Source organism: Tympanuchus pallidicinctus, unplaced genomic scaffold, assembly GCF_026119805.1.
Source record: "Tympanuchus pallidicinctus isolate F22 unplaced genomic scaffold, pur_lepc_1.0 scaffold17, whole genome shotgun sequence".
Taxonomy (NCBI): domain Eukaryota; kingdom Metazoa; phylum Chordata; class Aves; order Galliformes; family Phasianidae; genus Tympanuchus; species Tympanuchus pallidicinctus.
Window position 1 is genome coordinate 19177710 of NW_026294690.1, and position 12393 is coordinate 19190102.

General features: G+C 43.0%; 1 protein-coding gene across 4 annotated transcripts in view; it reads left to right on the forward strand.

The window, feature by feature from the left end:
- IFT122 (intraflagellar transport 122) overlaps positions 1-12393 on the forward strand; it is a 29739-nt gene that overhangs the window by 13964 nt on the left and 3382 nt on the right. For all 4 annotated transcript variants that reach the window (XM_052678641.1, XM_052678640.1, XM_052678639.1 and 1 more), the window contains 8 exons: positions 1534-1695; positions 4327-4493; positions 5353-5524; positions 6642-6744; positions 8183-8323; positions 9295-9392; positions 10274-10374; positions 11326-11491. In XM_052678641.1, the coding sequence (XP_052534601.1) occupies positions 1534-1695; positions 4327-4493; positions 5353-5524; positions 6642-6744; positions 8183-8323; positions 9295-9392; positions 10274-10374; positions 11326-11491 (1110 nt within the window). The remainder of the gene's footprint in view (positions 1-1533; positions 1696-4326; positions 4494-5352; positions 5525-6641; positions 6745-8182; positions 8324-9294; positions 9393-10273; positions 10375-11325; positions 11492-12393) is intronic.

Genomic DNA, 12393 nt, shown 5'->3' on the forward strand with positions numbered 1-12393 from the left:
GATCCCTTACTTCTGTGCTCTGCTCTAATCGGGACTTCTCACTCTCTTCACACTTCTTGATAGAATTCCACTAGACAATAGCGATCTGTCATGAGCGCATTGAAGGACGTGCCATCACTTCTTGTCCTTTTGCAAAGACCACTTGATGGTGGCTCAAGATCTACGTTGGGATATTGTAAAGAGAATTCCTCTTTCTGTTGGTAATTAGATTTACACCTTCTCTGAAGAATCCATTCCTCACCTTCCATTTTTGCAGAGCTGTCCTGCTTCTGTCAGAATGCCAGCCCCCTGCTGACTGCAGTGAACTTCTCTTGGGGTCAAACATGGGGCAGAGTTCTGTGTTAGGGATGCCCCTGGCTCCCTTTTTTTTTTCTTCCTGTTAGTAGAGTTCCTTTTCTACACATGCTTCTCCAGATCTGCATCAGATGAGAATGTGGTGGAACTATCATGTTATGGTCTGTTTAATTAAGGTTCTTGTAGACTTGAAAATACGTCTTCTGAAGAGAGAGTTCTCCATCACTGCCTACTCTTGCTTGTCAGATACTGGATTCCCTTTAGAGCTTCTAAGGGTGTAACTAAGTGGCAGTTCTGGTTTTCTCTCCGTAATGACATATTTCTTTCTAAGGGATGACAGTAGGAAACCTCGCTGCCAGGCCTCCATACCTGACAAAATTCTGTGAACTCATTCAAAAATGGAGTAGCGGTCGCTCTGAAAATATTTTCACAAAGTTTTTGAAGGGAACCTTTCAACAGCAGCCCAGTCGTTAGGTGTGACCAGAAGCTGCGACGGCTGAGTCTCTTGGCAGCAGAGAACTGAGTTTGCATAGATGTGGAATGCTTTTGCCTCTTAAGTGCAGTTTCCTTCAAGTTTAGTTCATAGCTATTTATTTTCATATAGAATGGTCTTACAAAGGAGAACAGTAATGCATTTCTACAACAGAGGGTAGAGCAAACACACGTGTGTGTGGCATTGCTCCCGTCCGATCCACGCCAAGGGTTTTGTGTGCAGTGCTGTGCTGACTGCGCCCCCAGCCACGACTGCTGTGGGTGGAGATGTGCTGCTGGCACTAATTCTGATTCAGAGGCACGTTAATGTACTCTGAATGTTTGTTGCTAGCAATTGTTTTCATGTTTGTTTTGCTCCCCACCTGCACATACTGTTAATTCAGCCGAATTGTGTGCTAGTGAGTCTCTGTAAGAGAAAATAAGGAACCTATCAGGAGCCTTTTTTTTTTAATATCACAGTATAATGATAGTGTGTGTTCATTTTTTTATATGAAATCGAGAGCAATGATTTTTCATCAGTTTGGTTTGTATTGTGACACTTGATTTCGCTCTTCCTAATTTTAATTAGAAGATTTAATCCTTTCATTATAAATTCACTAAAATGTGGGAGAAGCCTCATTACCACATCCTGCTGCAGGTTTTAGTAACAGCTCAACTCGGAGCTGGGGATTCAGCTCTGATGGCCATTTCTCACTGCTCATCTGGAATATGTCCTCCCCTCTGTTTTTTAAATCTTTTTCTCCCCAGGAGCGGAAGAAGCACGGGGAGAACCTCACGGAGTTGTTCCTGGCAGATGTTTATGCCTACCAAGGAAAGTTCCATGAGGCAGCAAAACTGTACAAAAAGAGTGGGCACGAAAGCCTAGCTCTGGACATGTACTCGGACTTGCGCATGTTTGACTACGCCAAGGTAACAGTTTGCAACTGAATATTATATGCAGAAATACTGCTGTACCTGCAAGTGTCTTGAAAGCGTGATCCTATAAAAAGACAGGATGAAAAGCTGGTTTGGAATTCCAACTTAATTGTCTGAAGTTCATTTGGCTCATCTGTGGGCAAAACACAGACCTTTCATGCCACATGCATTGGTAACAGTTTTCTGCAGAGTCCATTGCTGAGGCAGCAGCTGTGTTTTGTGTAACTCGTGGCTTTTCAGTGAGTTTTCCTAAGCTAATTTTTCTGTTTCCATGACAGTTTCTTTCCCATCGTCTTACAGAAGAGTCCCTTTTTTGTCTCCTGAAGTGGAAGTGAATACACCAGATGTTTGATTCACTTCTGTATTATAACAAAAGTATTTTCCTTTCATAATTTGAATTTAAACAAGTGTTTGAGTTCTATATTAATGTATTTGCCACAGTACCTAACATATTAACCCGGTATATTAGAGAACTTGCTTCTGAAGATTCAGTCTGTCTTTGCATTTTTCTGCTCTCACGAAGAAATAAATTGAATACTGTTGTTACATGCAGTGCTTTTATATGGTGATAAGAAAGTGTCATTTAGCTTTCAGGTCTTCCACGGCGTTTTCTGGTGAGGAGCCCTGGGGCTGCATAAGCGCTCAGTGCTGTTTGTCGCTTGTCAGAGCCTCACTCTGCCCAGTGCACACAAGGACTTTACCATGACATGAGTATAAACTGTTCTAGCATAGATCCCATGAGCAGTGCTGCAGAGATCTTTTTTTTCCAAGAGTTTCCCGTGTAAATTTTGCTAATGTAAGACTGACTTTCACTATTTTTGGCTAAGGAGTCCTTGTCAGCTTCAGTGTTTTGGCTCCTCTTAAACATAAAGTAATTCAGAGATGAAACTTTTCCCACAAATCTTCATAAGGATCTTTTAATTCTTGGCAGTGGTTGTGTCTATCTTCAGTAGACAGCAAAAGATCTTGTACCTCCTGTCCTTGAGAGTAACTGTGCAGAGGAAATTGAAGATGTTGATTACCATGCGAGGGAAGCTGCTTGTGCAGGGATGCAGGGGACATGGAAGAACATGGGAACCTCCCATGCTTGCCAGGAATTTTTTGCAAGGAAAGATAGATGTGTGTGGAGTGGAGGGAAGTGGGGGTCAATGCTGCCAAAATTAAGCAAAGGAACCCCTTCAGAGGCTGATTTGTTGTGCCTGAGGTTGGCCTTGATCAGTTCCACCTAGAGAGCCCAGACTGGAGGCAGAGGTCAGGAAGCCTTTTGGTGCATAGGTTGGTCACAGGCTCATTATCACAACACCAGAAACTCACAGGGAACCTCTTTCTACTCCACAAAGATGAACTTCTGACGTCAAACTTAGTTTTAGGACATAAGCTGGAAATCAGGCTTTGTCACAAATTGTTTGGCTTGATTCTTTGGCTTCAGCTTTTGTATTCAAAGATGATCCCTCCACCTGTGTAGTTATTTACCTGAATCACAGCCGTGCTGCAGGAGCTACTGCTAGAAATGAATCCTGCGTGGAGGTCATTTGAAACTGACATTTGGTTGTAGTTCTGTGCCTGGTGACTGGCAGCGTCTGGGAGAGTGGTGAATAATGGTAGTGGAACTGTGCTGTCAGTGTGGTTTCTGAGATGTTTTTAATTTATTTTCTTAAATCTCAATCAGAATCTAATAGAAACTTTGAGGATATTTTTCTTCTCACCTTTCCATTCTGCCGCTGCTCTAATTTTTCAGTTGGTAAAAATGCTGTTTTAAAGGATGGTAGCCTGTTTCTTAACAGCCAAATCTGCCCTTAGTTGAGCTTCCAATTTTGAAGTGCATTTTTTTTTTCCTGCTGTGTGACACGTGGGGAGAAGCTGAACTATTAACAGTACTTCCAAAATGGCCATCTTCACAGCATCCAGAGCCACGGTCTGCATCACTGTGCAGAATTCCAAGCTCAGAGTCACTCTTCTGAGCATCTGTCGTTTCTCCTTATAAAGTGACCTGTTTGACATACTGTAATATAGTTATCAAGGGTACTTGAAGAGAATGGGATTTTGTCCTTTATTGATTTGTAACTGGATGGCTGTGCTGATGCTTACGTGATTAGGTAGACTAATAGTTGTACTATTCTTACCTAAGCACAGAGTTGGGTCATCTTTGAGAACAAAACAAACAGCACCTTCTTGTCGTGCAGAAGACACCTGGCATTGCTACATTACCAGTTTTCAGAGCAGCACTGTTTTGTTTTAGAAAGGTGTGTACCTGGGTGGCTTGCAGAAGTCGTGGCTGTACCCACTTACACAGGAGCACCAGACAGATGCCTCCCTGCCTGATTTACTGGAAAGCTGCTGATTATCTCAGAGCCATCTGTGCCATCCATCTCCTGGCCTTTCCAGAACCTCCCACTTTTATTTTAATTAACTATGTAGATGGGAATGTACCACTGTTACCTACCCAGCACTGGTCTGATGATCAGCTGCCGAAGGCTGCTGGTTTCTGTTGCACGTGTGCACCATGTCTTTCCTTAGGAAGCATAATGATATTCATCAGAAAAACCCTTATGTGTTTTAGAATGAAATGTAAAGATGTCCGTGACCAGAAAGTAATGCAAACATTTTTGTATTGTGCTATTTCAGGATTTTCTCCGATCCGGAGACCCCAAAGACACAAAGATGCTTATAAAAAAACAAGCAGATTGGGCCAAGAACATTAATGAGCCAAAAGCAGCTGTGGAGATGTACCTTTCTGCAGGCGAGCACATGAAGGCCATAGAGATCAGTGGGGACCACGGCTGGGTCGATGTGTGGGTTGCAGCTTCATCTCAATATACTACAATCTTGCAATTCAGTGTAATTGAATTCTGCGTAACTTTTCCAGTAGACAAAACCTGTTTGATGTGCACCTTTGTTTATATCAAGTAGAGCATAAGCTCTATTTGAAGCACACCTACAATTTAAAATGTTTTTGAAATTGCATATGTTTAGGGTGTGGAGACATTCCAACAGTGAAATATGAATGGGTTAATCTCTATTATGAGACTGTCTTCTGAAATATGCATGCCTTAAGGTTTTCACAGCAATCATCACAGCAGTGCTTGTGTGTGGTAGCCCATTTCTGTTGTTTTAAACAGCAAGAGATAACAAACTAGCAGGTAGGGAAGACAACTGGAGTGCAGGATTGCAGGAAGTAAATTCTTAGGCTACACAGGTCCTAGTCAAATTCTCCTTGATTTACAGCAGTTCCTGCTCTGGGTCTTCTGCTGAGTCGAAATAAGAGCTTGGGCAGGTGACTCAGCATTCCCTTGCCTCGTTTTTCCTGGGTGGCAAGTGGAGTAATGTTTGAGATGGCTCTTTTTTCAGGTCAGGGTTAGGGAAGCGTGTCCTGTGCGACTCAGTCGTGTGGGATCCGCTGCTTCCGTGGAGATGGTTTGCTGCAGTGTGGAATTGCACCCATGAGTGGGGATTGCAGAAACAGCTCTCGAGTTTGTAAAAGAAAAAACTAACGTTGAATGTTTGCTGACCACTGTTTCAACAGCGTGTTGCTGGTACTTCTACTATGGTATTAAAAAATCCCTGATTGAAAGCGAGGTCATTACAATGTTAAGCAAAAGGTGAAGTGGTAGGGCTGAACCTGAAACACACGGCTTTTTTGGCTGCATCTAGGTTAATAGAAATTGCTCGGAAACTGGATAAAGCTGAGCGTGAGCCTCTGTCAAAATGTGCCTTCTATTTTAAGAAGCTCAATAACCCCGGCTATGCAGCAGAAACCTACATGAAGGTTGGTGACCTGAAAGCGTTGGTCTCTCTCCACGTGGAGACGCACCGCTGGGAAGAGGTAAGCAAGCCTTCTGTTCCTGTGCTTACAGCTGCTGCTGTTGGCCCTGGCTGCAGGAGGGGCAAAGGGCACTGCTTTGTCCAGTGCAGTGAAGGGAGAGGCGAGGAGGAGGCAGCTTCTGCAGGCTGTGCTTCAGAGTGCACAGTTAATTTTGTATTATTGTTTCCTTGTTCTCTGAGCGTTTAATGGGTGCCTTTGTTTTGTTTGTTTGTTTTGCTCGGTGGGTTTTCTTTCTTTTCTCAAGTGTTGTGGCTGTGCTCCCTGGCCTTGCTTCCCAGCACTCTGTTTTGCCTCCCTGTGGGTAGCTGCCCATTTCCTATGCAAATCCACAGAATGCTTCTCCCCTGTGAGAAGGAAGGAATAGTAATTGTATTGAGGGAAGTTCTGCATTGGAGTATTGTTCCGACTTGGGTGTGTGTGAGTGAGCATCTCACAGGTGTAATCTAGACCTGGTGAATATCTGCTCTGTGCTGGGACACCCCTTCATGAGCTGGATTTACTGTGGGGTGAAGTTGTGCAGACTCCTCTGGGATTTCCTTGGAAACGTAAGCCTGTCACTACGCATACCTCAAAGTTGGGGTCACTGTTAATTCTGCTCTTATTTCTTCAAATTGAGGTTTGATAGGTATGGCTTCTTAAGGAAGGATTTTCACAGTGCTTCTAGAGCTGGCAACCCGTTTGCCCCCTGGATTGTATGGGTGCTTTGGAAAACTGTAGGCTTGGTCCTTTATTGACCCATTAGGGAGTGCGGGAAGCAAATCTAAACTGCATTTATAGAGTTGCTCCAGTCTCCTCAGAATATATATTCAGTACAAATGGAAACATTTTTGTCTTCTGCTGTGAGCTCTGCCACATTCCCTCAGTATGCACACGTTCGAGATTCAGTAGTCTGTAACCCACACTGTTACCACACATAGCTTTCCTTTTGCCGTTGGTTGTTTTTTGTTTTAAAATACATTAGTTTCATACTGGAGAAAAGGTGGATTACAGTCTTTATTCTGTGTATTTTTATAGTGAATTTACTTAGAGCTGAAGGATTGATTGTATGAAATATTTTAAGCCCTTTAATTTTTTAAACCATGCAGTATTCTAAAATTGACTTTGTTATGTGCTTCAGGCATTTGCTTTGAGTGAAAAGCATCCTGAATTCAAAGATGAGGTCTATGTCCCTTATGCTCAGTGGCTAGCAGAGAATGATAGATTTGAAGAAGCCCAAAAAGGTAAGACTTCCTGATGGAGTACTCAAAATGTCCTCTGTACTTTTCCTATGCAGAATATGCTGTCTTTGCCCTGGAGAATTTTTTATCTGTGGTTTCAAAAACAAGTGCAATCAATACCTTCACACCTGTCTTAAAAATAAAGTAGCTGGAGGTCTCCTTTTTTAACTGCAAAGTGTGATGGATCCATTAGAAATGATGGCATGCAAATACAGGTTTTCAATGTCATTACATAATTGAGCATGGCTTTGGCTTAAAAACGGAACTGTGTTTTGTTAATGCTTTTATCCCAGAACCTCACAAACTGGAGTGGAAATAACAAATTTTCCTTATATCTAGGTGACATTCACTTTGTACAAGTAACGTTTTCAGTTTTCATGGATGTTGTTAGGCTTATAAAATTACTTAAAGAGAACTGTCAAGCTTCTACTATGTGGACAGGCTTTAGAATTTTACTTGTAAGCTGTGCCAGGGATAAGGAGAGGTTGAAGCAAGCTCCATATGGAGCCGGTGTGTTTTCAGTAGTTGCTTTACTCAGGTGCAGCTCCTTGTGCCTTTTGCATCTGCTGTTTCCAGAGCCAGCTGGGCTCTAAGGGTGTAACTGCATCTGCTTACAGGGCCAAGGTAGCGAGATGCCAGCCGTGAGCTGCCTGCACGCAGAGCTGGGCTGCGTGTCTGAGCCTTTGCAGCTGAGCGCTTCGCACACATCGGTGGCTGCTCGTGTGCTGCTCCCAGCGTGTTGCACACAGCGCCGTGCTGTCGTGTCCTGGCTGACACGAATCCCACGAGGTTGGGAAGCAGGAGATCTCTGCGTGGGGATGTGAGGAAGGGTTTTGTCGGAACTGGCTGAAGTCAAGAGGCAGTTGTGTTATCTTTATTTTGTTCCTTTGTTGCCCTGTGTGAAGGCAGTGTTTGCCAAATGCGTTTATACCAAGTGAGAAGTCTGAATCTAACTTTATACCGGCTTCTGAGGTTCGCTGAGAGAAGCTGTTAATGAGTGCTAGGAGGGTATAATAAATAGTATGATCTTCTAAAACATTCGGCGTCACTGACTAGAACTAATTTTAACTTTGTGTAGTTTTAAATGCGGCTGTGATCTGCCGTGTTTAGAGATTGCAATTGCTTGTATACAGATCTAATGATTGTTGTGCTTTTACTCTTTTCTATATTAAAAAAGAACAAAAACACCTGAGGTGTACAAAATATAGCAGCTCAGGAGCCCCCAGGACAGTGCAAAAGGCACAGAACACCTACGGCTGCATCTCATGTTCCATTAGCGTCGCTGCTTTCAAGTAGAAAAATAGCAGTGTATAATCCCCCTCATCCTGCCCTGAATAGATGATTTGATATTGGCTGAATAGACCGCTCTTAATTTAAAAACATTAATTTCAGCTAATTGATATAATCACACTGTAAAATCCTCTTTGTTTTGTCTTTGTAGCATTCCACAAGGCTGGCAGGCAGAGAGAAGCTGTGAGAGTGCTGGAGCAGCTAACGCACAATGCTGTGCTTGAAAGCCGATTTAACGACGCAGCCTATTATTATTGGATGCTTTCCATGCAGTGTTTAGATATAGCCCAAGGTAAGTAACTGAAAGGCTTTTATTTCTACCTTCTTGTGCATGTAGACAGACAATTGCTGAATTGTGATAGCATTGCTGCAGCTCCTTCACTGTTCTTTTTCTTTTATGCTGTGCATAGTTTTGGCTTGTGCTATTTTTGTAGTCTCCTGGTTTTCCCATGCACTTATGTAAAACAGATGAGCAAAACAACAACATCGGCATGTGTAGGCCTTGTTTTGAAATCTGGCTGGAATCAAAATAGTGCCTCCTGGGAGCCTGTGCCCTCGTGTAGCTTCCCTCAACGCGCTGCAGCCACAGAAGTGATTGGAGAGTCCAAGTACTGGTAACTGAAAGGTGGTTCTGGAGCATAAGATCTGCCCAGTACCTGACTGTAGGTAGGGGAGATGCTTTACAGATTGTTTCTGCCAACAAATACAAATCTGGTTGTTCATGAGCTGTCATCTTGTCTTCTGAAAGAAATCTGTATTTCTCTGGGAGAGAGGCAGAGTTGTGCTTAGAAGAACCATCTTGGTAATGAATACAAGGTTGGTAGTACTGCATTTTGCTCAGTGCCTTTTTATTAGAGTGCTGATATGTTGCCTCTCAGGTATTGTGTGGAGATGCAAATTGTTCCAATTTTTTTAGTAGTGTATTTAATATCTTTGAAACGTTTCAAAACTCATTTTATTTGTAAATTCTGAAGGTATGAATAAGCTTTCCAGTGATGCACGGCTGCTCTTTTCTCCCTTTACCTAACATGTAGCCTCTAGCTGTGTTAAAGTCATTGCTACTTGTATTTCAGCGTGCTCTTTGTTTGGAGTAGAAACTTGCTCCCAAAAATAGCAAGTCTGTATAACTTGTGTTTTGCATAGGTAGATGGGAGACACTTGGACTGGCGTGCATTTCTTTTGGGAGTATCATAATACGCTGCTTTCTTCTCACTGAGTCTCAAAGGTTTACCTGGGGCTGATTTCTAATGCTTTTCCCCCCAGAGAATGAAGATCAGAAGACTGAAATGTTGCAGAAGTTTCATCACTTCCAGCAATTGGCCGAAGTGTACCACGTCTATCACTATATTCAAAGATATACTGTAAGATATGTATTTTAGAAGTTGTGCGTGTGTGATTGCTGAATGGTTTTCTTTCAGAAGTCCAGAGATAAGCAAACATTTAGTGACTTCACACAACTAAATAGAGGGTGGATTACTGATACTGTATAGCAGTGTTTCTCTGCTTTCTGTTGTACTGTACAAGAACTTGTCGTAGCTCTTCAGAAGTGCAGTGCCATTTTAGCAGATGAGTGTTTGTCTCAGTGTGTGCACAGAGAATATGACATGGCTGACTCTCCACCCCCAGTACTTGCTTTGCTGACTGTGTTGGTTTGGTTCCAGCACCCCGGATGTCAAGTCCTTTACGGCTGCAGGGGGTTCTTCCTTTAATCGGGGCAGGCAGGTTACAGAGCAGGCACACCCTCACTGGGGGATTCTCACAGCATGTTACCTCTTTCCAGTGGTGATATATGTAAACTACTCCAAAAGACGTGCAATCTTGAGTGGGGAGCTCCTGCTGCTCCCAGCAATTATGGTAATGCTTGTTGGTGAAAATATCTTCTGTGGAGCATACGAGAACCTTCTGATCCATGCCCTTGCCCAAAACAAGAATCTCTGTACCTGAGGTCTCTGCTAGTCAGACTATTTCAGTAGTGGAGGCTGCACGCTGTTCATGCCCTGCTTTTAAATAGCCTGCTAAGGATTCTGTTTTACCTGCATGGATCCATTTCTGTCTTTTTCTGCATGTAACAGGCATGAACTTTGGTGTTAAACATGTGAAATCTGTTTGGTATGTTCTGTCAGCAGGGACAGAATCCTCTTTTTGCAGCTGCATGAAAGAAGGACAATACTTGGGATGCCTAGTGTTGTGATGTGTAGTGACATGAATTGTCTTAGAAATGTCTCTATTTTTAATTCCACAGGAGGAGCCTTTCAGTTTCCACTTGCCTGAAACACTCTTCAATATTTCCAGGTTTCTGCTTCACAGCTTAACAAAGGAGACTCCCTTGGGGATCTCAAAAATGTATCCTTCCAACACTGCGCAGAATCTAGAGGCCGAGGTACACGAAAGGAGTAATTGATGTTGAGCCACCGTGCAGAGATCTACTTCAGGCTGTGCTCAGTTTCAGCTGTGGGTTACAGCTAATGGAAATCGACTTGTGCCCCTAAGGAAATAATCAGCACCTTCAAACCATTGTTTTTAACTGCACTACCTTTTTTTTTCTTTATAGTCTTGGAGAGCTGTGCAAATCAACTAACATGTAATCCTCAGCCACCCACCCAGCATGATGTGTGGCTTTGTCAAGGAGTGTTAGTCATCCCAACAGGATGCTGCCGCTGAATCTTGACAGCATTGTTGCGAGGATCCTGAGCTAAGATGGCGCAGGGGGAACAAAACAGGCACTTCTGCTCACCTGAGGCTGTTATAGCTGTGCAGGGTCTCTCAACCCAACATTTGCACAACTTTGTGAATGCGTGTTACATATTTTGGAAGTAGAATCATAGAATCAGAGTCCTTAGAGTTGGAAAGGACCTCTGAAGGCCATCTAGTCCAACTCCCTTGTAATGAACAGGGACACCACAGCTGGATCTCTTACCTCGTACAAGGCCTTTGTGAACAGTGCAGAAATGCATCTGTAAAAGACAACAGAAGGGGTCAGCAGCTGCCGTAGGGAGGGCAGTTTTGCTTCCGTTGTGGCTCTGGATGGGATGTTTGCTTTCCTTTTAGAAACTTCCTCACTTACATATTCTTTCAAAATGTTTTTCCTAACATGCCTTGTTGTGGTTGTGATTGGTAGCTTTCTGAACAGCAGCTACTGTTACATGCTAATGAAAGAGACGGCCCTTGTTCAGCGACACAGAGCTGGTGCTGCTCTGCAGCAGAGCAATATGCCTCTTTGCACATCTTCGATGGTTAGAAAGAACATTGTATTTTTTCCTAACTACGTATTTTTGTTCCTTAATTTAATTACAGTAATACATTATTTACCCTGGCAAAACAAAGTAAAGCTCTGGGTGCGTATAAACTGGCGCGTCATGCCTACGACAAGTTACAGGGACTGCAGATCCCAGCTAGGTTCCAGAAATCCGTGGAGCTGGGCAGCCTGACCATCCGATCCAAGCCATTCCATGACAGCGAAGTAAGTAGTTTCGTGCTAATCACTGATATCTGAGTTGCCATATTCACAAAGGCTGAAACATATTATGCACAGGTCTGTGTTAGCGTTCATTTCTGCTGGAAACAGGCCTTTTATTGTTATCCTTTAGGGCAGGCTTCCTTTTGTTCCCGAGAACAAACTAAAACCAGTTCTTTCTTTATGGGCAGGCAGCTTCTCTCCTCCCTCTCCTCTCTTTTATCTACCTTCCTCTCTGCCTATTAATTCTGTCAAGCCTTTTTCTGCATGGTCTTTGTGTCTTTCTGCAGCTGGAGGTCACTTTCATTTGTCCTAACTCCTAGCACTCCTTCCCTCCTCCCCCTATCCCTTGGGTGACCTTCCTTCCTCAAGTCTTATTTTATCACCTTTTCTTCTTCAACTGAAGTCTGAATTTCTGCAGTGCTCTATAAAGCCACGTCTCATGGAGCAGTCACTAAAAATAAGTTGTATTGTGCAAGTGAACATGTACCTGGCCAACTGAAATAATAGAAACAGAGTCTTAAGAATGGCCTAAAATAACTGTGCTCTTGAAAATAGGAGAGATGAATTGATTGGAGAACTTGAATTTGACCAAAACTGTGAAGGAAAAAAAAAAAGTTGCTTCAATAACCTTCTCTTCCACTTTCTTTTTTTGGCACTGTGCGTTTGATACAAAATTCTGCTCCTTACCACAAAGACAAGGAGAAATTTCATTGTTAGAGTGGCAAAGACAGCTATTTCTAATGTGAAAGCATTTTCAGATGTTAAAGGATGTGATTTCACAGCAATATTTCTTCAGGTCAGGGGCTGATGTAATATCAATGGTGTAAACCTAAGGAACTCATGTTTAGCTGACACCAGGAGTACTGACTGTGCTGGCCTGTTTGCAATCACTGTGCTATGTGTGT